The sequence below is a fragment of the Sparus aurata genome, chromosome 10 (genome assembly GCF_900880675.1).
Source record: "Sparus aurata chromosome 10, fSpaAur1.1, whole genome shotgun sequence".
Classification (NCBI taxonomy): domain Eukaryota; kingdom Metazoa; phylum Chordata; class Actinopteri; order Spariformes; family Sparidae; genus Sparus; species Sparus aurata.
Window position 1 is genome coordinate 2,817,832 of NC_044196.1, and position 26,523 is coordinate 2,844,354.

Sequence of the window (26,523 nt, forward strand, 5' to 3'; positions counted from 1 at the left end):
GTTTCCCAGCATGCCTCAGCTGTGGAGCTGTATGAGGGGGACCGGTTTGTCCTGCTGCCCTGTGACTTTCCTACTGATGAACTGGATGAGCCCTCAGTGGTGTGGAGCCGCTACGATCTCAATTCTTCAAGCGTCCACCAGCGTCAGCAGGAAGGTGACGAACTTAAAGACCAAAACCAGCTTTACAGCGGCCGAACATCCATGAAGACTGACGCTCTGGAAACTGGAGACCTCAGCCTCAATCTGACAAAACTCCACCTCTCTGACAGCGGCTCCTACACCTGCACCGTCAGATGGTTGAGAGGGGGGAGACAGAGAGAACGGAGAGTGACGGACGTACAGCTGCAGGTCAGAGGTCAGCAACTAACCCTAAAACCTACTGTAGATAAAGGTCAGAGGTCAAAGGTCAGCAACTAACCCTAAAACCTCCTGTAGATACAGATCAGAGGTCAGAGGTCAGAGGTCATGTTCTTTATGTTTCTGGTTCCCACAGAACGATTCCCATCCTGGGCCAAAGTTCTCCTGGTTCTCCTGGTTCTTGGACTTCTTGTTGGAGCTCTTTTAGCACATTTTAGGCAGTATTTCATGTCAGGTATGTCACTCCTACTACACTACCCATCATGCACCTGGGCAGCATCTTCACTCTGGTAGCTCCCTGATTGTTGAGACAGACAGTGAGGTCTGGGATCATAAGAGAAGGATGAGACAGTGAGGTCTGGGATTATAAATGAAGGATGAGACAGTGAGGTCTGGGATCATAAAAGAAAGATGAGACAGTGAGGTTTGGGATTATAAGAGAAGAATGAGACAGTGAGGTCTGGATTATAAGAGAAGGAGGGGACAGTGAGGTCTGGGATTATAAGAAAAGGATGAGACAGTGAGGTCTGGGATTATAAAAGAAGGATAAAACAGTGAGATCTGGGATTATAAGAGAAAGATGAGACAGTGAGGTCTGGGATAATAAGAGAAGGATGAGACAGTGATGTCTGGATTATAATAGAAGGATAAAACAGTGAGGTCTGGGATTATAAAACAAGGATGAGACAGTGAGGTCTGGGATTATAAAGGAAAGATGAGACAGTGAGGTCATGTTACCATCACAGTTCCTGCTGCTGTCTGTACAGCTGATGTTGTGGTTTGTTGTCCTCTCAGTCTACCAGGTGAAGGTGGATTCAGGGGCGGAGTCTGTCCAGCTGCCCTGCAAAACCATAGTTCATCTGCCTGAAGGTGTTAAAGTGATGTGGAGGGACAAAGATGATGATGTGGTCCATGTGTGTCAGAACAGTTCTGACCAGGCTGAAGAACAGGACAGATATTACAGAGGTCGAACAGAGATGAAGAGAAACCTGCTGGAACCTGGAGACCTCAGTCTGACCCTGAAATACCCCACAGACACAGACAGTAACACCTACACCTGCACCGTCTACAACAGTGAGAAAGACATCCTTATGAAGAAACAGGTGGTGCTGTGGGTCAAAGGTCAGTTCTCTCTCGCTCTCTCTCTCTCTTAGTGAGTGTGGGTGTGCAATTCAGTGAGCGAGTGTGTTTCTATCTTTTGTTCATTTGTTTGTGTGTTAGATTTATTACGGCAGTAGTATTCTGTGCTGTAGTTTGTCTGTAGTTCGCAGCCCCCCTGACGAGACTTCAGTGAGCTTTTACCCCCAGAAAACAGCCTCCGTCCCCGCGAGTCACAGAATCAGACAGCGTCCTGTTTACTGATGGTGATTATGTATTATTATGTAATTTAGCGAGAAAATCTTCACTCCGTCACTTTCCAGGATGTTTGGTGGGTCAGGATCTCAATCACTACACATTATAACAGCATCTATATGATTATAAACTGTCCGTGGGTTTAGATAGACAAGGGGAACACCTGGGGAGACACCTGGGGAGACACCTACGTCGTTAACATGACGTGTACTGTCACCTCTTTAGGAGCTGCAGCGCTGGCTTTCTGTGTGACCCCCCCCCCCCCCGCATGGGCGTGGTTCCAGCGCCTATTACTGACACGACCCCAGCGTTTCACAGCAGAAAGAAGTGCTTGTTTTTCCATGATTTTGAGACCTAATTTTATGTACTTCGCAATTTTTTTAATCTTTAAAATTTGGCTCAGTGGTCAATGACACGTTTCTATAGTGTGACAAACTCATAACACAAATTTTTTGCTGCTTTACACGGACTTTAATAACTGGGAGAATGTTAAAGGTCGTCTAGCAAGGTGGAAGTGGATTAAAACAAAAATGTCCTACAGAGGTCGAGTTCTCATCACCAACAATTTAGTATGGTCCACTTTATGACATCAGCTGTCATGTGTTGTGTTTGTCTCTGTCATTAACTCTGATGTGAGTCCTGTCTGTCCATGTTGTCTCATCCTGAGACTGTTTCTCATTGTTTCATGGAGTGTTGTCGACTGCTGCCTCTGTTTGTGATGTTGGAACATGATTTCAGACTATTTGGGGAGTTTTTTTTGAAGCAGAAGTTCATTCTGGGCTACAGGTCCTCTCCGAGAAATAAAGACAAATGACAGCTTCTTAATTTCATTGTGTGGAGGACAAAGATGTTCGTGTATCTGAGCATCTCAGCATCTCAGCATTTCCTTGCGTCTGTTTTATGGCGCCGCTGTGTGTTGCTGGCCGCCTGCTGCTCCTACAATGGCTGATGTTTCTGTTGTTTATAACCTTTGCCACTAATCAGATCGAGTCTCTGCTGGTGTATGATCGCCAGGCTCTTTTGAATCTTCGACATAATGTCGGAGAGTTACGTGCATTTAAGCATAGTGGGCAGAAAACTGTGCCCCCGCTACTAGCAGGGATCCCGACTCACCTGTGCCGGGCCTCTGCTCCACCTCCTCGGCGGAAGCTTTCCCGCCACCACTGCAAACGCGGCGGCCGGCTGGTGAAGCTGAAAGTCTGGCTGGCACAATCTTCGTCCATTTCCCGGACAGGACATGGACGTATTCATCCCTTCGCCGTGCCTTGGCGTTTCCTGGACCCCATCGATGCCTGCCTCGTACCTGTCGCCGGCTCGTTTGAGGGACTCCGGCCCCACCGCTCCTGCCCTCCTTGGCTTTCTCAGCGCGGCGTGAACCCCCGGCTCCTGAGGACGCTGCCACGGGCTTCGCGACTTGCCGAACTGAAGCCCCCGGCTCCCGCCAGGTTCGGCCTGGTGAACGCCAGATCACTGGTAAACAAAACGTTTATCCTGAGGGACTTTTTCAACTCCCGTGGCCTGGACTTCCTCTGTGTGACAGAGACGTGGATCGGTGCCGGTGAGTGCAGCCCCCTGATCGAACTTCTACCGGCTGGCTGTTCTTATTTAAACTCCCCGCGGTCGTCGGGTCGTGGAGGAGGGACGGCGACTGTTTATAAAAATGGTTTTAATTGTAGGCAGCCCGCTGTCTCATCCTCTTTTTCCAGCTTTGAAGCAAATGTATTTGAGGTGGGTCGCTCCGACCCGGTGTTGTGTGCCGTCATCTACCGACCGCCCAAATACAATAAAGACTTCCTAAAAGACTTCTCTGATCTTCTGGCTGAAATTATGCCTAAATACGATCGTGTCCTCCTTGTAGGGGATTTTAACATTCATGTGTGCTGTCCTGATGAACCGTTGGTGAAGGACTTTTTAAGCCTTATTGACTCTTTTAATTTGGAGCAGTGTGTGTCTGGTCCCACACACGAACGTGGACACACATTAGACCTCGTCCTTTGTCATGGTTTGTCTGTGTCAAACATGGAAATCTGTGACGGTGTGTTTTCCGATCATTTGCCGGTACTGTTTGAAGCTGCTGTCTCCTGTGCTGCAGTTAAATCTGCCGCTCCTGCTCGCTGCCGTCGGATTTTTAACCCTGTCACTGCCGGTCAGTTCTCTGCTGCCTTCAACCAGCTCTGTGTCCAATCTGACTTAACATCTGCAAACACAGAGGTGCTCAGCTCCTGGTTTCACTCCTCGTGCCGAAACATACTGGACTCTGTGGCTCCATTTAAAACGGTGCAGCCCAAAGCTAAACCTGAGCCCTGGTTCAATGGGACAACTCGCGCAGCTAGACAGAAGTTTTGATACTGTGGACCACAATATTTTAGTGTCTCGCTTGCAGCACCTAGTGGGCATTAGTGGTAGCGCCCCGAATTGGTTTAGATCATATCTTGAGGGAAGATCTATGTGTGTACGCCTGGGTGGCTCTGAGTCCCGCTCTGCTCCGCTGTCATATGGGGTTCCACAGGGTTCAATTTTAGGGCCTCTGCTTTTCTCCTTGTATCTGCTTCCCCTGGGTTCCATCCTGAGAAAACATGGCATCTCTTTTCATTTTTATGCTGAAGACAGTCAGATTTATATGCCGCTGAAAAAGAAAAACGCCTGTCTGAAACCACTTCTTTTATGTCTTGAAGACATTAAAGCATGGATGTCACTGAACTTTTTAAAATTTAATGAAAAAAAGACAGAAGTGATGATTTTTGGTCCGAGCGGCTCTAGTGAACCCCCCCCCCCCCCCCCCCCCGTTGACTTGGGCCCTTTGGAGCACTATATGAAGCCAACAGTCTCAAACTTGGGTTTTAAAATGGACAGTGATTTTAAACTGGACCGGCAAATTGGTGCAATAGTGAAGTCCAGCTTCTTTCACCTGAGGCAGCTGGCGAAGGTGAAGCCCATTCTTGCACAAAAGCACTTTGAAACAGTAATCCATGCCTTCATTACATCTCGGCTGGATTACTGTAATGCACTTTATTTTGGAGTCAGCCAGTCCTCCCTCACACGTCTCCAGTTAGTTCAGAATGCTGCTGCTCGCCTCCTAACTGGAGCACGTAAGAGGGAGCACATTACTCCCATTCTGGCCTCCCTCCACTGGCTGCCTGTGCATTTTAGAGTTCATTTTAAGATTCTTTTATTAGTTTTTAAATCTTTAAATGGTCTCGCCCCGCCTTACCTCTCTGAGCTGCTCCAACCGTACGCTCCTGCCCGGTGCCTCAGGTCAGCTGACCAGCTGCTCCTGGAGGTACCAAGGTCTAAGCGGAAGCTCAGAGGGGAAAGAGCCTTTTCCATTGCCGGTCCCAAACTTTGGAACGCCCTCCCGCTCCATGTCAGACAAGCCCCCTCACTGTCCATTTTTAAAACGTATCTTAAAACCCATTTTTATTCCTTGGCTTTCAACCCAGCTTGAGACTCTGCTGTTGTTTAGTGTTTTAATGTCTTATTGCTTTTATTGTTTTTATTGTTTTAACATTTTTATTGTTTTATTGTTTTTGTTTTGTTTTGTTTTTTTATTCTATTCAATTTGTTGTTTCCTATGTTTTATGTTTCATGTTCTATTTCTTTTCATGTACAGCACTTTGTTCCAGCTGCGGCTGCTTAAAGCGCTTTATAAATAAAGTTGAGTTGAGTTGAGTTGAGTTGAGTTGAGTTGAGCAGAAGAAACAGAACAGAGACAGCTGTGGATGATGATGCTGTTTCACTGTTTGTAAAAATGTTGAAAGCTCGTTTAAAAATAGATTTTAATTATTACAGTATGATGAAAGATGTGTAAAGTGTTCCAGTGTGTGGTGTTATAAACATGTGTTCTGTTGTGTTGTTGATGACCAGCTGTTCTTTGGACGTGACTGACATGATTTAGATTCTGTGAATCTTCATTTATTGACCGTGTTGCTTTTTGATTGTGGTTTTTATAATTTATTTATAATATCTTGACTTTGAATAAAGTATTGTTGAAATTCAAAATCCTCTCTGTTTCTCTCTTATTGTGGTGTGTAGTCCTCTCAGTCTACCAGGTGGAGGTGGATTCAGAGGTGGAGTCTGTCCAGCTGCCCTGTAAAACCACAGTTCACCTGCCTGAAGACATTAAAGTGGTGTGGGAGGACAGATACAGGAAGGTCCATGTGTATCAGAACGGTTCTGACCAGCCTGAAGAACAGGACAGATATTACAGAGGTCGAACAGAGATGAAGAGAAACCTGCTGGAACCTGGAGACCTCAGTCTGACCCTGAAATACCCCACAAACTATGACAGTAAGACCTACACCTGCACCGTCTACAACAGGGAGGAACACATCCTGATGAAGAAAGATGTGAAGCTGAAGGTCAAAGGTCAGTTCTATCTCTCTCTTAGTGAGTGTGAGTGTGCATTTCAGTGAGCGAGTGTGTTTCTATCTTTTGTTTCATTGTGTGTTAGATTTATTTCTGCAGTAGTATTCTGTGCTGTAGTTTTAGTGGATCAGTATCAATCGTCCTCAGCTGGAGACGCTCACACACAGACACAGAGTCAAACTCTGTCCCACTGTTAATTGCTCTGTGGAGGATTGCAGTCCAGCAATCAGAGAAAAGGTCGGTTATGACGGTACAAAGTCCAAATCTAGGATGAACAATGGAGTTGTTATTTTTCTGGACAGTATCGATAAAGTGAGCACAGTTGTTGAACGAGGTGTAGTGATCCAGGACACCTTTGTTCAGGTGGTACCGCTGGTTCATCCAGCCAGAAACATCATTCTGTCCAGAGTTCCTCCGTTCATTAGTAATGAAATGTTGCAGAGAGAACTGGAGAGACACGGACAGTTAATGTCTCCAGTCAAACTGATTCCTCTGGGCTGTAAACCTCCACACCTGAGACATGTTGTCTCCTTCAGAAGGCAGGTCTTCATGGTTCTGAACAACACTGAGGAGTTCAACTGGATGTTGAAGTTCACAGTGGAGGATTTTGATGATACTGTTTATGTGTCTTCTGAGAGGATGAAATGTTTTGGATGAATGAGTCAAATAGTTACTTCTTCTTTTGCCTGCTTTGTTCACTCTTTATTGTTTTACACCTTGTTTCTCTGCTATGGGAGACACAAGAATAGGCAGCTTGAATATAAATGGAGCAAGGGCTGATGGGAAAAGGGCGTCTCTTTTCAAGCTGTGTTCTCTCAACAAGCTGGATGTTATTTTGGTACAGAGACACACTGTACTGCTGATAACCAGACTGACTGGAGGACAGAGTGGACTGCTGAAACCTTCTTCAGTCACAAACCAGTAACAGTTGTGGGGCTGGACTTGTTGTTTCCACAAACTTTCTTCCTCAGTCTGTAGAAAGTGAAGAAGTTATTAAAGGCCGTCTGTTAAAAGTGAGAGCAGTGTGTGAAGACGTAAAGATAGTGTTTATTAATATTGATGCTCTGGCTGTGGGAGTGGAGAGAGTGGTGTTTCTACATGTTTTAAATGAAGTGATTGATAAATGTAATAATGAGGAATATGTATTTATGGGTGGAGGTTGTAACAGTACTGAGGACAGCAGGTCAGACAGGAACCATGCAGAGCCTCACGCTGCCTCTCACACTCGTCTGCTTCACCTCATGGAGGCTCAGGAGTTGTGTGATGTGTGGAGAGACAAAACACCTGGACACACCTGAACATAACTCACTGTCTGTGGCCAGGCTGGATCGCTTTATTGTTTTAAACATCATTTTAATGTGTTTAAAAGTTGTGTTATCAGCCCCGTTGGCTTTTCTGATCACTCACTTGTGACAGCTTCTGTTTTTATAACATGTAAAACCAACAGTGCCTGTTGGCATTTTAACACGGCCTGACTGGAGGAGAAAAACTGCAAAGAAACACCAAAGTATGAAATCTGAGTTTGTGTCTTTACAACAGTGGTGATTTGGCAGAAATTGGCAGAATACATCGGATGAGAGTCTTTACTCTGTATAAATAAACAGTGGAGGCTGTCTGAGGCCCCTCTCACCCCTCACAGTACAGAATGGTTCAGTCCAAACAGCTTAACAGTGGAGTGGCTGCTGCTCATCAACATGTCTTTACCCAAGAAAATAAAACCAGGGAGCCTTAAAGGAAAGGAAAAGGCAGAAAGGGAAAGAAAGCAAAGAGAGGAAGACAACTCCTCACACATTTCTTTGTAAAGAAAGGTGAGCACAGTTCACAGCTAACACAGTTTAAGAACAGTTAAAGCTGATAATAATGTCAGCAGCTGTAAAGATTGAAGGCAGTCAGACAGCATGAATCTAGTTTCTCAGTTTGAGCAGCAGCAGGTTCCTCATCCTCATCTCATCCTCATTAAGTGCTGACTCAAAGTTATTATTACAAGTCATCATTTCACATTCAGGTGAAAACAGTTCAAATGTGGAGCGATATTTAGCTCCTTTCCCTGTAAGACAGCAGGACACGTTTGATATCAGAGGATTCATTTCAGTTTCAAGATTTCTATGATGCTTATGGCTTAAAATCATCTTAAAAACTGTTAATGTAATGTTAATGCCAGATGATCCTCCATCATTTTCAGAGGGTTAAAAGAAAGCCAAGAACTGAGGTGGAGAATAATTCCAACTTTAAGATCCTGGTGATCAATGAGGCAGAGTTTAATTAAAATAAACATGTTGTTCTGTTAAATGATGTTAGAAAACAGACCTACCATTAGACTGCAGTTTAATTTCTGGACTATTCAAACAAGACAAGTTCATTTAAAGACATCATGTTACCTTGTTTGTTTCAGTGTGTTACTATTACTGCTGCATTCTAGTCACATTTAATTCTTCTCTTTATAAAAATAAGATTTAGTCTGACAGATACGTCAAGTGCATCTTCATCTTCATCATCATCATCTTCATCATCAGCAGCAGCAGCAGCAGCAGCAGCTGTCTGTCTGTCAGCCCTCTATACAAATAAAATAGCCTATAATCCATATTTATGTCAGAATGATTTTCATGTATTAAACAGTTGTGAAATAAAAAGAGCATATGTATGTGTATCTATAATATAGTTGACTACAACAGAGTGTTTGGTCAGTAGTTTGGGACTCTCACCTTCCTGCTCTGCAGTAGAACAGAGGAGAACATTTCTGCTGCATGCAGACTGTGTGACTCAATACAATCAGAGAAATGTTTATATTTTCTGGAAATCAGAAGATGAAATCACAACAACCATACAGCCTCATATCTGTATTTATTCAGCCCAAATCCAAAGCCAGCAGCTGTGAGTCTGCAGCTGTGGAGATAAATCAGAGCTGCAGGACAACAAGGAGACAGTGAGCAGTAACCAAGTAACTGTCATGTTGTTCTTTTCACTAATATGGGAATGACAGTCAAATATAGCATTAAAATGCAGTTTTATATAAAACAGCATCACATGTTTTCTCCGGCCTGAACAAGGGCCCAATTAGATTTCTTTTCATGGGGCCCTAAATCCCTGGCAGCACCCTGCCTAGCTGAGACCACCAGAGACCAGAACCAGACTGAGACACTGAAGTTAAAAAGTCTCTTTTAGCTTCCTGCTGGGTGTCTCAGCTCAGGGGGTTCTGGTCTGGTCCAGCTTCCAGACTGTAGCCCAGATGGATGTTCCATCACACTTGTTCTTTGGTCTGGAGCGTAAGAATGGACAGAAGAGGTTCATTCACAGTTTAAGGTCTGACACTGGGCAGCTGCTGACTGATCACACTGCAATCCACAAACATGCTTTCAACTTTTTCAGTGAGCTGTTTGAATGTGAGCACAGAGAGCAGCAGGCAGCGTCTCTCAGCTTCTACACTGGTCTTCCTCAGGCTGAGCAGCATAGTCATGTAGAGCTGGAAGCAGCTCTCTCCTCTGATGAGCTCTATGCTGCTCTGCAGAGCATCAGAGTGGGAAAGCTCCAGGAAGAGACGTCTACCTGTTGACTGTTAAAGTTTGTTGGTCACAAAGTGAAGCTGTCAGTGTTGGTGGAGTGGAGAAGAAGCTCAGTGTGTCTGGAGGGTTGATCTGGAAGACGGGGGCTGAAATACTGAGGAGTGTTTTTAGGTGATCCTTCATTTGTTCTTCATAACTGGGAGAATGTTAAAGGTCGTCTAGCGAGGTGGAAGTGGATTAAAACAAAAATGTCCTACAGAGGTCGAGTTCTCATCACCAACAATTTAGTATGGTCCACTTTATGACATCACCTGTCATGTGTTGTGTTTGTCTCTGTCATTAACTCTGATGTGAGTCCTGTCTGTCCATGTTGTCTCATCCTGAGACTGTTTCTCATTGCCCCAAAATGTTGAAAGCTTGTTTAAAACTAGATTGTATTTATCACAGAATGACGAAAGATGTGTAAAGTGTTCCAGTGTGTGGTGTTATAAACATGTGTTCTGTTGTGTTGTTGATGACCAGCTGTTCTTTGGACGTGACTGACATGATTTAGATTCTGTGAATCTTCATTTATTGACCGTGTTGTTTTTGATTGACTGACATCAATCAGCTGATTGATTTACAATCAGAGTTGACAGTATTGATCTGAATGTGATGTTTTTATTTGATCCAGAAGAAAGTTGAAGGAACGAGCTGAAAGAAACAACAAATCTTTTCATCACTTAGAACAAAGAAATGCAGCTTTAATAGTTTGTATCAGTTATTGATTGATGATCAGTTCTCAGCTGATTCAACAAATCTTCACTTCCTGTTGAAGAAGTTGATCAAAGAAAATGTTAAATGTGATGTCCAGAAATGTGAAAGTGACAAAGAGAAGCAACAAACAGCAGTTGAACACTGAGATGAGACATTACTGTGAAGACCACAGGGACAAAACATCACAACACCATCAGGACTCTGATCATGTCCAACACCTTGAAAACCTGGTTTTACTTCCTGTGTTTCTGTCCCCTGTTACCTGCTGCTCTCATCTGGTTCTGTCCTTCAGCTTTCTCTACTACTTTGTAATCTGTCAATAAAGTTATTCAAAACTGCTGCTGCTGTCTGCACAGCTGATGTTGTGCTTTGTTTCCTCTCAGACTGTCAGGTGGAGGTGGAGGAGGGGGAGGAGTCTGTCCAGCTGCCCTTCAGAACTACACCTAACCTGCCTGAGGACGCTAAAGTGGAGTGGGTCTATGACCCTTTCAGGACAGACAGGACAGTCCACCTGTATAAGAACAGATCTGACCGGCCTGAGAAACAGCACCAGGATTACAAAGACCGAACAGAGATGAAGAAAGACCTGCTGAAGACTGGAGACCTCAGTCTGACCCTGAAATACCCCAAAGAGACAGACACAGGAACATACTGGTGTAGAGTCTTCAACAAGGACGTGTGGAGAGAGAAAACAGTGGAGCTCAAAATCAAAGGTCAGTATGAAGATACAGAACAGAGGTCTGTGTGTCTGTCTGTGATTGGCTGCTTGTCTCTGGTTGGCTGCTTGTCTCTGGCTGGCTGCTTGTCTCTGATTGGCTGCTTGTCTGTGGTTGGTTGCTTGTCTCTGGTTGGCTGCTTGTCTCTGATTGGTTGTTATTCTCTGGTTTGTTGCTTGTCTCTGGTTGGCTGCTTGTCTCTGATTGACTGCTTGTCTCTGTCTAACTGTCCTCTGTCTCCTCTGCAGGGAAAGATGAAACAGAGGACATCAGGAACAGAAGCAGCTCCACTGATCCGACTCCTCTGATGGCTGATCAATATGTTTGATCGGTCTGTTGGTCAATCATTGATTATTGATCTGATGTGACTTTGGATCAGAGACTAAATGGAGGTGAAGGAGCTGATGGAGGACAGATGAAGACAGGAGGACGCTTCGTCAGCTTCTTCTTCACTCTGACTCACAGACAGTCTACACACTCACTATTGATGACTATTGATCAGTGATGTCAGAGTGATGTCAGAGTGATGTCACATGGTGGTTTGGACTGAAACATGTGGTTTAGATCCTTTGAACTCTGACAGTAAAGTGTAAATACAACCTCAGATGTAGAGACAGCAGGTCTCTGCAGTAACAACATGTATCATTACCTTTACATAGTGTCTACACATAGAAACGCGTCACTTTTAACACTTTAACACCTTTTAATGCCACTTTATATGAAATTTAAGACCAAACCTTCGATGGAAATACACTCCAAAAGTGAAATATATATACACACATTGCATATACTAATTATTGCTGTAAGTTTTTAAAATAAAAAGATGATTTAGAGTCCAACATGTCTTTAATGTGGATCTGTGTCATCTTCACTTCATCAGTGTGTTTCAGCTGCAGGACCATGTTTTCTTCACAGAAACACATGAAGAACAGATTATAAGATATCAGATGAAGATTCCTGTCAGACAATCAGAGTTCATCACTGATGTTCTGGTAAACAACCACCAGAGGGCGACATGAGCACAGCAGGATTATTACCTCTGCCAACGTTTCCACTGCTGGACCTCAGAACACTTCTGAGCTATTTGTACTTTATTGGAGGATTTCTGCAAATATGTACTTTTTACTCCACTACATTTATTAAAAACACTGTTTTAGTTACTTTACAGATTACATGCTGCCTCAGAGCTGAATCAGCACTTTTTAATTTCATTTATTTGATGAACAATCAGATTAAAAACAACTCTTATATTCATACAAATAATCTGAAAGTGCTGAATATACTTTAGTATATTTACCTGAGATTAGATTCTGTCTGTCTGGGTGACATTTTAACACCATGTTATAGAGAGTAACACACAAAATGTCGCCCAGCAGGCTGCAGCACTTTATTAATAAAGATAATAAACCATAAAAAGAAAGAAAATAAAAGACATTTCTGATTAAACAGTCACATCTGGATCAATGTGATGATGTTAAACAGCTGATCACATGTTCCTCTTTATGATAGATTATATTTCATAATAATAACATCTTTAAACCTGATGAAACACATCTGTAACAGATATATAAACATGTGTCTCAGGTGTTAAAGGTGACACACCTGTCTTAGTAAATCAATCAATAACAAGTCTGAACTCTCTTGTTGCTAGGAGCGGCAGCCTCCCGCAGCGCGCTCTCTGATTGGCCCGCAGTCCGTCACCTCGGGCCAATCAGACGCCAGTGCGTCCGTCATGAGAATCCATGATGTTCTTTTTGTTTCTTTCATCAATTTATCAATACTACGATTCATCATCAGGCTGATCAGATCACCGCGCATGCTCACATCTACCGGGGTGGCATCTAAAAGAAAGCCTTGCCTCCCCAGTTGGCAGCAACGAATCCAAAGAAAAGTTATGGCCAATTTGACATCTACGAGCGCGAATCTCCAATGTCCGACTGCTGTGAATGCAGCACGAGATGACGTCAGAGCAAGAGACGCTTCGTTCGGAAAACTGAGTGGCGCGAAGCGAAGAGCAGGAGTCGCGAGGAAAGGAGACACGGGAGGAAAGAGGTAAAAACTGATGAACTATCTATCAAGAAATGAAATAATATCAAAGCACAGTGCTAGTATAGCTGCGATGCTGATTTAAGATGATAAAAATCAGGTTGAAGAACGTTATTTCGCTAACTATACATGTAATGTTAGCTAGGTCTGACGTCACTTCTGTGTAAAGTAAGCTAACGTTAGGCTACGAAAGCTAATATTGATTCAAAGTCTGTCAAGGAAAACACGGTAAAGTTACTTTGAATCTTCCAGAAATGAAGAGGAAAGGTAGCATATGAAGTGAGCAAGGTAGAAGGAGGAGATGAGGTGGAAGGAGAGAGAGAAAGGCGACCAGGGAGAGGAGGAGGAGGGAGAACACCACAGCGATGAAGATACGAGGAGGGAGAGCAACACCGAGATGAGGAGGAGAAAGAGAGAGACAAGATAACGTGCAGGGCTCAGACACTGAAAGGGAAAGCAGAGTGCTGAGCATCACCAACCATCTCTAGTCCAGCTGCTCCACATGGTGTGGACATTGTTGCTGTGTAGTAAACTAACTTACATATCAATAAGAACAACACGTGACAAAAACGGACATTTTGATCAGAACATTAAGGTGCATTTAGGAAAAAGTGCTTAAATGCAAAAGGGACTTCTTCAAATAAATATACATATTCATGTTTGCTTGAATATGAATAATTGTGGAAACTTGTAAGTGAAAGTGTGATGAGATGGGGACAGAGTTTTAATATTCTGTGTACAATGTATTTTAGTTCTGTTGCTCAGCTTAAATTCCCAAATTAAATAAATGAATCTAAAAATACTCTCCCAGGCTAAAATGTTAGTGTGTGTTAACACAGTCTGATGGTTATAACTAATCAATGATGGTTCTACATTGATTGTGTTTTTACCAGTTATATTCGATAATGAGTTGAGATGTAATGCAGTTTTAATGTTTCCTCCCCTCCATCTTCTAGACGTATCTATGTCCAGGTGTGAGGTGCCAGTGCAGCCAAAGCAAGAGAGTTTCCCTGAGTCCCTCCAGGAGCAGGAGAATCTTCTGCAGCCACTGGTACAAATCTCACCTGGTTAGAAGACTCGCAGTCCAAACATGCAGCGCACTGTTTTGCTTGTAGGCATTTTTCCCTCCTGATGCTCCAAGGACTGTTTTCATCTCATTCAAGGGTTATCGTAACTGGAAAAAAGCTGAAATGAAAGACAGTGGTTTCTGTTTCTGGTCCCAGCTGTGACTTTACTGAGGTTCACCCAGTGTTAGCAGCAGGAGGACGGTCAGCTCACCTCCCAGAGCCTCCAGCTGAATCACTGGAGACTGATTTAGGGACCGTCATTAAATTACTGAGCACAAATATATTCATACTAAATAACTGCAGTTTTTTCAATATCTTCAATGTCATGTGACCCACTGACTCCAAACCAGCAGTATATAAGCAGCGGTATTTAGAAATAAATTAGATTCAACAAATATGTTTCTGCATTGTGCCATTTTTTGTAAGTCTCAATCTGTCAAATTTTTTTCCACAAATCTCACCAGTAGTCTTTATTTAAAGGGTTATATGTCAAAATGTTCTTCTGGACCCCCCTAGATTTAGTAAGTTAATGACTCAGAGCAGCGCTGCTACAAATATTTAAAGGGGAAAAACTGTGTTATTGTTTTTTAATGTCTCTTCTTTTACATGTACAGTATACAGCCTGTATGAACCTACTCACACTATGTTTTTGTACTTTTTCAGACTGGGGGCAAAATGGACTTTTATATGACTTCTTTTCAGGTTTGTGGAGATGTTCTTATGTAACATACCCTTTTGTAACTCTGTGAGTCTTTTTGTGTAATTTGTTGATACAGCAGCTCAGATTTACATGCATGAAATGTCCCTTTCATGTCTCCTTAACTGCTGTGAATACTGTATATATTGTACTGTATTTCTCATGACTTTATCAGTAAAGACCTGACCTGTCAAACATTGTTCAAGCTACTGAGGGACAAATAGGGAGAATGTGTGTTCTGAGTAAACAATAAAAGCGATGTCCAGCACCTTGTTTGAGTGCCGTGCCCATTTATTACTACAGTGTATTTACGCTCACCTTAGTACAGCTCAGTCCATAGATCTTCATGGGTAAGTTTTTATTTGGATTGTTTCTTCTTGTACAAATGCTGTCTGCAACACTGGCACTCTGACACAGTCAAATCTGTTTGCTTCCCCTCTCACACATCTGCCACTTATCACCTGTGTCTTACCTTAATGCCTTTCCTGTGATAATGGCCCATCTACAGTAGTGTTACCATACTTCCATCTCCTGTTAATTGAGATCACATTGTATTGTCACTTATTCCTAATATGTACTGTTTCACATGAAACCTCAAATACAAGACATTGACTGCATGAGATAAAGTTGTCTGTATGAGTTTGTAAATGGCAGCCCGTGTCCTTGTGTACTGTGATTAAATTCAGTATATATACGTCAACCATATGTTGCCACCCCTCAAAAAGTCCTGCCCCCCTCTCGCCACCCCATAAATATGTTTCTAGATCCGCCCCTGGATCCGGACCTGATCGATATGTTCATCCTGATATCACGAGCGTTTCGTCAGCACACGTCATCATCGGTCGGAGCAGATCAGAGAGATTAAAACAGCTGATCAGTCTGTTGAGTTAACGGCCGCTGTGATGGCGGCCTTGAAAGGCACGAGCACGCACAGAACTTCCTGTTTGAGAAAGGCTCGCTTTCTACTTTACAAAATAAAAGTCTATCTACTCTCTGAGCTGAAGAATACATGATAAAAGTTGTAATAAGGGAACAAATTCACAAAAGTCACAAAATAAAGAGAAACACTAAAACATCCCTCATTAATCTGAAGTGGTTTATTTACAGGTCCAGAACTTTAATGGCGTCTGACCACAGTTAGAAACTTCAGACCAAACCTTCGATGGAAATACTCACCAAAAGTCAAATAGATATACATATAATGCATAAACTAATTATTGCTGTAAGCTTTTAGAATAAAAAGATGATTTAATCAATGAATAAATGGACATTCTTTCATATTTTAACTTTGTGCTACTCTGATGGTACAAAGGTTTCTTGCTGCATAAGTCCTGTCAACAGCTCCATGTGGGTCTTTGTTCACATTTGTGTCATATTTTATCATCTTTAATGAAAATGTTTTATCATTTTTGACCAATTACTACATTTTTTGCTTAAAACTTCTGTCAGTAAAATGTAATGAACACAGTTCATGCAGCAAGCTTTGCTCCGGGTGTTATAATAAAGGCAGATTCAGGGTTTACTGAGGTTCTGAAGCTGTAATCTACACAAGTGGCCTCACAGAGACTCCAGCAGTGAAGAGAGGCTCCAGAGGAGGAGGATGATCCCAGAAGAGCAGCAGCCGGCTGGTCAGGAGGGACTGCAACAGCCGAGCAGCTCAGTGTATTAAAAAGGGAAACTTCAGGTCACAACTCAGGTTTTATTTGCAGCTGCTGTGAACCGGAGGAGAAGCCGGAGAGTGAGATGCTCCCAGCTAGCTTTAGCTTCTCACACACCTTCATGTACAGACATGGAGATCAAATCTGACTTTATTATATGATATGATATGATATTATATTACATTATAAAGCTTTCTCAGAGTTTATGAAAGAAATTGTCTTTAAACAGAGCACATCAGACCCATGTGTGTTTGTAAGATCTGGACAGGAGCTAGAAATACTAGCTGTGTATGTTGATGATCTGATGCTGATCACAGAATCAACAGAAAGCGTGGATGAGTTGAAACAACCTTTCAAGAAGCGCTACAAGATGAAGGACATGGGGAGCTGTCCTATATCCTGGCATCTCTGTTGTCCAAGACAAAGCAAAGAACTGTGTCTTTCTTCATCAGAAGCATCACATTGAAACCATTCGTCAGAACCCCATTGCAACCCCTGCTGATGCAAATGTAAAGTTGAGAAAAGATGATGGTGTCAGTAAACCCGTGAAGCCCAAGCAATTATCAGTCCATGGTAGGTAGTTTACTGTACGCTGCAATGGCCACACGACCAGACATAGCACAAGCAGTGAGTGTTGTGTCAAAGTTCAATGCAAATCCAAATGCTGCATATCTGACGGCTGTGAAGAGAATGTTTCCATACTTGATGGGTACAGTGAACGTTGCCCTCAAGTATGAGCAGTCAGAGTCAGGAACTGTGATTGGTTTCTCAGATGCTGATTGGGCCGGAGATCAGGATGACCGTCGCTCAACAACTGGTAATATATTGTTCCTGAGTTGGTTCAGCAAGAAACAGGCAACTGTTGCACTTTCAACAGCAGAAGCTGAGTATGTCGCACTCAGCCAAGCAGCTCAAGAAGGTACCTGGCTGAAGAGATGCTGACTGATCTTGGAATGAGTGATTCACCTACAGTGACCATGGAGGACAATCAAGGAGACATCACAATCACAAAGAATCCTGTCAATCATTCTAAACATAAAAACAGACTAAACACATAGACATTCACTACCATTACATTGGTGAATGTGTGCAGAATGGGCAAATACGAGTGCAGTATTGTCCAACAGTTGATATGAAGGCAGATATCTTGACCAAGCCACTGACAAGACAAAAGTTTGAGTACCTCAGAGGAGAGATTGGACTTTACCCTGTTTAAGTCTGCCTAATATGCTTACTGTACTGTTTACTGCTCAATGTGTTATGGAACCTGTGAGCAAGGTAAAAATAAGTAAGGAAAAGAATCTTAGATTTATAATTTTGATATTATTTGTGAGGTCAAGTACTGATCTTAGCTGTGGAAATTGCTTAAGTGCTTAAATGCTGTAAAATTAAGTGGGAGTGTAAAAACAGTAATTTGACAGTGTTGAGAAGGCGTTGTACTGCCACCTAGTGACTGCTTTTGAAAAGTGTTTTCTGTTCTGAATAAAGACACGTGAAATGACGACACTCACACATCTTCATGTACACAGACATGAAGATCAAATCTGATGGATCAGAATCACTTTTAAATTACATCATATTTATTATATTATCTTATATTATATTATATTATAGAGTCACTTTTAAAGTTATTTTATATTCATCAATTATATTATATTATGTCATACAGTATATATGTCTACGTACATGTAGATAGTTCCCTATAAATTAATCTAGTGGTTGAATTAGAGGTAGCTGTGCTCTTCATATCAAACACACTCATTATGTAACTTATGTAGGCTACTTCTTGGAGAAAGTCCCCAGACTCCCTTAAAAAATGTCTCAATTTAGTGAGTTGTTGAGTTAAGAAACACTTTATAAACTGTGTGAAACTCTGTCTACATCACTTTCTGAACTATTCGAGCCTTCTTGTTCATTCGGTAAACGTTTTACATGTAGATATTCCTTTCTTTGTGTTAAAATAACGATATGTTTACACGTTAGAATGAAAACAAAGGAGGTTCGGTTAACGCGCAGCTGCGAAGTTTGTCCCAGTGGAGTTGCCGTAGCAAACCGTCAGAGGCTCGCGCTGCGCTGCACCGCTCAGATCGCTTTTCTTCTGATTATTGATGATCGATTAGAGATGAGCCGTCCACGGTAGTGACGTAGTGACAGTCTGGATGTGTTAGTGCTCTTTGTACTTTCAGTTAATATTCTGTTGGGAAATCTGTTTGATGGTTTGCGATACTGCAGGATTATGTTTCGATCCGATACCGAGTAAATACAGCGCCGTTATCGCCAACAACGACTTTTTGATAATTAAAGTGGCTGTATCATCAATTTGTTAAATCTGAATGAATTTTCATGACCTTTAAGTGTTTTTGTGATTTTTCCTTTGGAGTATTAATTAGATAAAACCCAGAACAGAATTTGGGCAACGATTTGTAAATAGAAAATACTTTATCAACATAATAAAAGTTTTTGTTCAGAAACAACAGAACAGTAACAAAACATTTTTCCCCATACATTATCATTTTCAGAAACTCTTGGGGAATCGGCTAAGTGAAATAATAAGATAATTAAGTCTGTAGTACAACTACTTGCAGTTTAGATATAGTAATCATACAGTATCCCTTTCACAGTCAATATTTCAATGGGATAAATGTTATCAAGTTCTGAGCATTATTTATACTTTTTGAGTTGCTCACACCTCATTGGTCAGCCAGGGTTTCTGGTTTTATGACACAGACATCCTCTATGCATTTGTGTTTGTATCCAGTTACAGCTTCTGCATTCTGCTCCACATTGACTGTTTGCTGGCCAGTGGCTGCAACTTTAAACATAAAGCAGACAGAACATTCAAAGCAGTCCTGCAACACACTTATGCCCAGTCAGAGGAGCCCAGGTGGGGCGGCGGACTGCTTTAAAAGCCCCCTTGATGTTAGTGTACTGATGGTGTAGTGTGTAAACTCCCCGAGTCACAGAATCTCATGTTGGTGATGTTGGACTCGAGCTCCTCTACCTTCACTTCAGTCTATGTGTCATCCGAGTCCTGCGTGATCTTTTAATGAAGCGATAGGAGAAGATATTCGGTCTCAAATCAATGTCAAATCACGAAGTCTGACAGCCCTTTCTGTCCCTGACCCAGTCTATTATACTATATAGAGTTGAATAGTGCATGAATGTGTTCTTCCATTGGATTGGTCCGTTGGCTCTCGACCTTTAACAGGATTGGCTCGTGGATCTGACTCCATCTCCCGCCTCGTTACTATCTGACTCCATGTGACCTCCACGTGCAGCTGCTGCCGGTAGTCCTGGCTGTGTTTCCTCTTTCTCTGCAAAAAGAGCAGAACCTACACTTCCAGTTCCTAACTGCCGAAACTGCTGCCCTTTGGTTGACCTACAACCAGAGGAGGCTCGTCCATAGAGGCAGAGGAGGTTGGTCCTCCTCTATTTTTGAGAGGCAAGAGGAAGATCCATTTTTTTTTAAGAAAGAGTAACTGGTTGAAATAAATCATTACCAAATCTCAGTATCATTTATAAAATATTATATATATATTATATCATTAAAAAAGTTTCTTCTTTGGAAGAAAATCCACTTAAAACAGTTGAACAGCGACAGCTGCAGACGGAGGAGACAGAGCAGTCTGTGAGAGGAGCAGGAAGGTGGGGGCTAGAGGAGGACGGAGGGCTTCTGTCCTCCGTGGGAGGGATCTCCTTCCATTCACTCAATGCATTCAGGATTTTTTCATGCTGATCTATGATTGGCTAAGACACGTAAAATGACGCGCTAAGGGAGGACGTCCTCCCTTACCAATCAGCAACCAGAATACAAGATTGACAGCAGGTTGGTCCAATAACAGTTCCCAAATTTCATTCTCACGTTTATACAACCGTAAACAAAAAATACTTCTATGTACCGTATTGACCCGAATATAGTACGAGTTAGTTTTTTTTTTCGATTAAAATTATGTGAAAAAAGTGGGGTCGTCTTATAATCGGGGTCTAACCGTTGACACATGCTGATAGTTGTCTGGGTCGCTACGCGACCGCAACAACAGAGGGCGCCAGCTTATTGTAGAGAGGTCACTGACACTGTGGCTGCGGTTATCTGTCCATCACAGCGGAGAAGAAGTGACAGGAGATGAAAAATGGAGAGACGCGGTGATTTTACGGAGCAAAGTGGATCAAGTGTGGCAAGTTAACAGACATCTGAGGCGGAGCTATGATGCTGATTTTAAGATAATGAGATCGATGCAGCGGAGGTGCCAAACAACTGTCAGCCAGCCAAGAAATATGGAGTTATGGAGTGTAACGTCCGAAGATGGCGGGTCCAAAAAGACCGTCTGAAAACGCTAACAGTAAGAGAAAAGCTTATCGTGGTCCTCTAAGCGGCCGCTTCAAAGAGACTGACAGGAAGGTGTGTGAGTTTGTTACTGAGAAACACATTTTGGATATCAGAGTCTTTTTCTGAAGATTAGTCTTGAAAAGAGGGGTCGTCTTATTATCAGGGTCGTCCTATATTCGGGTCAATACGGTATTTTACAGCTTTCACTGCCCGCCATGCTCGGACAAGAAATATGGAGTTTTCAGCGACATTGGAATCGGTTTCAAGGAAATATAAGGAAATTTCTGATAGAAAAAGAACTGTTGGGAGAAATCAGAGCGAAGCAGTCAGAAAAATAATTCATAGTTTTCGTTTCGTTCGTCCTGCTGGAGGACGTAAAGTTAGCGGCACGACCGGGCGATTGTGATGAGTGATGTGTGTGATGTCCTGTGCTGTCCTGAAGTATGTACATTGATTGCTGTGGTAGCACAGTGAGTAGAGCAGGTGACTGGGGATCAAATCCCAGAAGATGTATACAGTGGTATTTTTTTGTCTTGTATATTAGCCATTTAATAAAATGTTTTTTAAAGAATTCTTATAAGTCATTGTTTTATTGCTTAGTTTTCATTAAATAATAAGTAGTTGACTTGTATAAAATAACATGACACCGTGGACTGGTTTTCCTCCTGTCCTCCTCAATTTTTTCAGTCACCAGCCGCCACTGCCTACAACGTAGACACTTCGGAGACCTTAGAAGGAGTATACACAGACAATGTACTTTCCACCTCCTTATCTTGCTATTTTCACTTCTGCACATTTCTGCTTTGTAAATTATCACACTTCTACATTGCTCATGTGGCTCCTTTCTCTACGCTAGTTCCCTATAATGCAGTGATCAATAATTGCAGCTAAAAATGAACGCACAAAAATATGTTATTTACAGTGATAACAGGGAGAACCTTCTTCATGTTGGCCTGGTTGAAGTCTGCAGCAACAGAGACCTCTCCAACAGGATGTGTGGACTGTAGCTCACTGATGGAGCAGTACTGAGTGTTCAAGACCTCCTCAGTGTCTTCACTGGGGAAATGTATACTGCCATGATGACATCACAGTACATTCCCTGGGTATGTAGACAGGGCAACATATAACAGTCAGAATTTAATGTGGGAGAGCAGTGACTAGAGACTATTGTGGGATTTGTACCAGTAGTTATTTATGTATATTCACTCCACCAGCCCAAGTTTTATCCCTGAGAGTTCAGCTCCTGACCGCCCAGAATGATGTTAGCCCCTCCATGTAAATGGTGTCCGGGACGGTTGAGTTCAGCCAAGTCTCAGTGAAAATCAGGGCTCAACAGTCTCTACTGTCCCTCCTGGAGGCTAATTTCCAGCCTCAGGTAGCATGAATTCAGACTTTTTACAAGGCGGCATTATGATGCTGTTATTTCGGTGTCCTCTTGATTTATTTATTGCTGTCAAATCACAGAAGAATCTCTTTGTTTTGGGTTCACATCAATGTGGCAAGACAGATCTATTGTTTTTAAACACCTGTTAAGAAGCTGCCACTCAGTGGAGACAGATGGACAGATGCTACACAGCTGAGAACTGTTCACCTGTTAGCTTCAGGTAGCGCTGGAAGCTGCAGACTCTGGCTGGGTGCCACGCATTCACGGTTCTATTCATGTTCTATTCACGTTGTGCGAGTAGACATGATTTAGAGTTAACAACCCTGCAGTCAAAAAAGTGTGAGTAATGCAGCATGAATATTTTCTTCGCGTTTTGTCTGAATGCAGCATAAAAGCTTTATTGTGGGCGCAAGAAATTTGAAATTGAGGTTATCAAGGAGCATGAAGCGTCAAAATGTAGGTGTAGAAAAGAGCTTAAAATCAACATTCAACATGTGATTGTATTGTTGTTGATTGTTTTTCTTTTTTACCTAAACAAATGTAGAATTTTCAGAATTAAATTTCCAACACAATATTACACTTTCACACTGTTTGAATTGATCAATATTTCTCATGATGTTCATGATGACTGTGGTGGACCAGAACCAGCCAGGAACTAAGTTCCAGATAGACATTTACAATCAGGGACTGAAGACAGGACAGGAGACTCTCCTGAACCTGAGGCTGAAGACAATGATGATGTTTGCAGTGAGATCAAAGAACCTCAGTCAAGTTTAAACTCTCAGAAAAACACTGAAGTCCCTGTAAGTGGTGTAGGATGTGGTACTGACAAGGAACAGTTTACTTCCTCTGAATGTGATGAAAGATCTAGCAAAAACTCAAAACTGAGGATTCGTAAGAGGATTCAGAAAGGAGAGAAACCATTTAGTTGTTGTGACTGTGGTAAAAGATTCAACTACCAGTGCCATCTCGACAGACACAGAAAGATTCACACAGGAGAGAAACCATTTAGTTGTTGTGAATGTTGTTAAAGATTCAGCTGACAGCAAAATCTTATCACACACATCAGGTTTCACACAGGAGAGAAAACATTTCTTTTCTCTGAATGTGGTAAATAATTAAATAATAAATTTAGACATAAGAGAAGTATAACCCGGCACATGGCCGTGCACACAGGAGAGAAACCCTTCTGTTGAAGCGGTTGCGAGAAAACATTCACCCGGGGTGGCACGTTAAATCAACACAAGTGAGATCGTTTTATCACGTCACAGCTTCATCATAACCAAACTTAGAGGTTCAGCTGAACAGATGGAAACAGAAACGGAACTGAAAGTGGGAAGTCAGACTCGGAAAGTATTCAACCAATCTGTGTGAGTTAAATGTTAAATGTTCTCACGGTTATTTTTGTGTTTTGTTCAGTGTTTCAGTTCTTGAGGAAACTGAAAGTGTTCTATTTAAATATGTTGAAGTTGTGTTTGGCTATAAATCAGAGTTCCTGTTGTGGAAACAGTTCATCCCATATTAAATTCACAAACAAGCAAATGACTTCTTGTGTTCAAGCATTTGTAATTCTGAAGATTCCTCTGAGCTGAAAGACACCTGTGAATGAACTTTATCTGTCTTTGTTTAATCAACAAACACTGTGATGATTCGATCCCGTCCTCAGACCTCTGAACTCTTCTTCTATCCTGTCTTTCCAGCAGAGGTTTCAGGGACTCTGTGTGTCTGTTGTCAGATCAGTTGAGCGTCCTATTCGTGACACCTGTGTTGTGTCGACAGTTTGTCTAATAAAGAATTCACAAACAACAGAATGTCTTTCTGGTGTTTATTCAATGATTTGTTAGAGGACACAGTACAGAGTGTTTTTCTGTAAGGAGCATTTACTTGTCTGAGCTTTTGTGAAGTTTGAGGGGAATTCTGGATCTTTTTAACCTGGACCTATATTTACATGTTTGATATGCAAATGACTTATACTTCATGAATGTTTGGATCCGTCCAGTTGATCTCCTCAGCTGGCAGCCATGACACAACTGCAACATGATCCTTATGGGCAACTCTGACCGTCAAACTTCAGTCCACTACAAGTGTTTTTGTCTCTGACAGGCTGAGGTTGTTATTGTCTGAGTCTGTCAGAAAATATTCCTACAGAGACCGTTTTGTTAAATAATAAGATTAGTTTTGTATCCAGAAACACAAGTCCTGTTCAAGAAGTCTCTCTCTGAAATCTGGTGAGATGTCACCTTTTGATCCTCAGAACCAGTTAAATATTGAGACATGACTTTGGAAATCCTTGTGGTAAACTCCAAACTCTTCTCTCCAACTTTTGGTAACAAAACAGATCTTATTATTTAACAGAACAGTCTCTCTGTGTGGGAACCATGTCTGTAATGATGTCAGACTCTTACTGGTAGATTCCACTGAGCACATCTGCACTTCCTGAAGACGGTGTTTGTGTTTAAAGCAGCTATTTGTAATTTCAAGCCACCTGCTTCCAGCCAGTTCAAACTCTTTGTTATTTATTTTATATGTTTAATTAATTTCTTGCAGATTCTGTGTTGCAAGTTGTTAAAACCTCAGTCTGACGCTGAAAGACCCCAAAGAGACAGAGAATATTTAACAATTAGATTTAACATTGAAATTATATTTTTCCAAGAGAAGTAAATATCACAAAGTTCACAAATATTGCTGTAAATCTGGTCAAAAGTAACATAAAAAAAAAATCACGTGTTTTTTAAACATGGTTTGTTGCTAAATGTGGCGAAAAATAGTTGTTTATTTTAGCATGTGCAACTTTACAACCGGTGCCCCGTAGAAATATAGCAGTAAAATTATTAATATGTTACTAAATCCTGTTGGGGTGATTTCTTTTACACATCTTGAGGTCATTATGTTGGTAATTTGGAAGTAATTACAAGTTGTTGTCAACCTGTAAAATACACGACTCAACATCAGTTAGGGATATGAGTGTGTGTGTGTGTGTGTGTGTGTGTGGAATAATAGTCAAATGAAATGTGTCAAATTTTTGGGGGGGAGCAAAAATATTCAAAATATTCAGATATGTCACAAAATAAAGAAAATAAACACTAAAACACTAAAATTTCCCTCATTAATTATAAGTAGTGTATCAACAGGTCATGAACTTTAATGGTAAGTAGATGAGTAATTATGATGTTTTGTATGTATATCCAGTTTGTTATGAAATTACTTCCAAATTACCACAATAATGACCTCAAAATGTATAAAAAGGAGTTTAAAGTGCTGCTGAAATACGAAAGTAGAATAAAATTGTCACCAAATAAGAGAGTTTCCACTGGACTGAGTCTGTTCATGAACAAGCTGAATGAAGCCAGAAATATCAAGAAGTCCCAGAAAATCTTCACTTAGAGGGTCAGAAGGCTTCAGAAGGCTTTTTAAATGGATATAAAATCCCCAATAATTAGGATCTGATGTGAACGAGTCACAAGATCTGCAAGAGATTCAGAGAACTCTTCTAGCAACTGGGAGTCAGAGGTCTGTAGATGACCACCAGGTGAAAGCCTGTTCCCTGGACGAGGACGTTACTACTTGATGAAGATGGTTTAAAACCAGAGCTTCAAATGAAAACAATGTGATGGTCGTACCTTGAGCTCCACTGAACGGCCATTCAGATCATTTAGGAAATGGAACAAGGAGCCTTTTAGTGATAGTATGTGTTGGCTGCCTGTGCAGGAGGGATGACGGGATGCAGTAGTGATTAGCTTTGGTGTTTTATTATGTAAGACTGTGTAAGGTAGGAACATATTAGTCATTTTAGTGCTATATTACTGATAGAAGATGAAGATTCCTGTCAGACAATCAGAGTTCATCACTGATGTTCTGTTAAACAACCACCAGAGGGCGACATGAGCACAGCAGGATTATTACCTCTGACCACGTTTCCACTGCTGGACCTCAGAACACTTCTGAGCTATTTGTACTTTACTTCTGCAAATATGTTCTTTTTACTCCACTACATTTATTGAAAACATCATGCTAGTTACTAGCTGCTTTACAGATTACATGCTGTCCCAGAGCATTCATTTATTTGATCAACAATCAGATTAAAAACAACTAATTTAAAGGCCAGTTACGTCACAACACTGCGTGAAGACTGTCCCAATTGAAATGCTCCCCGCAATTGCTGCCTCCTTTTCCCTCTTCCTGAGGACGCACCGCCACGATCCTTCACGGATATAAATTGCCCAAGATACTTTGCGTGCCTGAAGAAATAAATAAATCAATAATGGCGACCTCAAGTGGTGCAGATCTCGCATTTAAA

At 41.9% G+C, this 26,523-nt stretch overlaps 1 protein-coding gene across 1 annotated transcript; it reads left to right on the forward strand.

Moving 5' to 3' along the window:
* The first annotated feature begins 413 nt into the window (after nucleotides 1-413).
* On the forward strand, nucleotides 414-7,652 carry LOC115590356 (uncharacterized). The gene is made up of 5 exons (XM_030431705.1): nucleotides 414-455; nucleotides 494-592; nucleotides 1,153-1,479; nucleotides 5,743-5,997; nucleotides 7,615-7,652. Exons 2-5 carry the CDS (start codon nucleotides 586-588, stop codon nucleotides 7,650-7,652), a joined length of 627 nt encoding a protein of 208 aa, XP_030287565.1. The 5' UTR covers nucleotides 414-455; nucleotides 494-585.
* The last annotated feature ends 18,871 nt before the right edge of the window (nucleotides 7,653-26,523 follow it).

What these genes read in the sequence shown, in the direction of transcription:
- LOC115590356 (XM_030431705.1), top strand. An exon ending in GGTGGTGCTGTGGGTCAAAG is followed by an intron (nt 1,480 to 5,742) that starts GTCAGTTCTCTC and finishes TGTGGTGTGTAG; the next exon opens with TCCTCTCAGTCTACCAGGTG. An exon ending in ATACCCCACAAACTATGACA is followed by an intron (nt 5,998 to 7,614) that starts GTAAGACCTACA and finishes TCTTTACAACAG; the next exon opens with TGGTGATTTGGCAGAAATTG.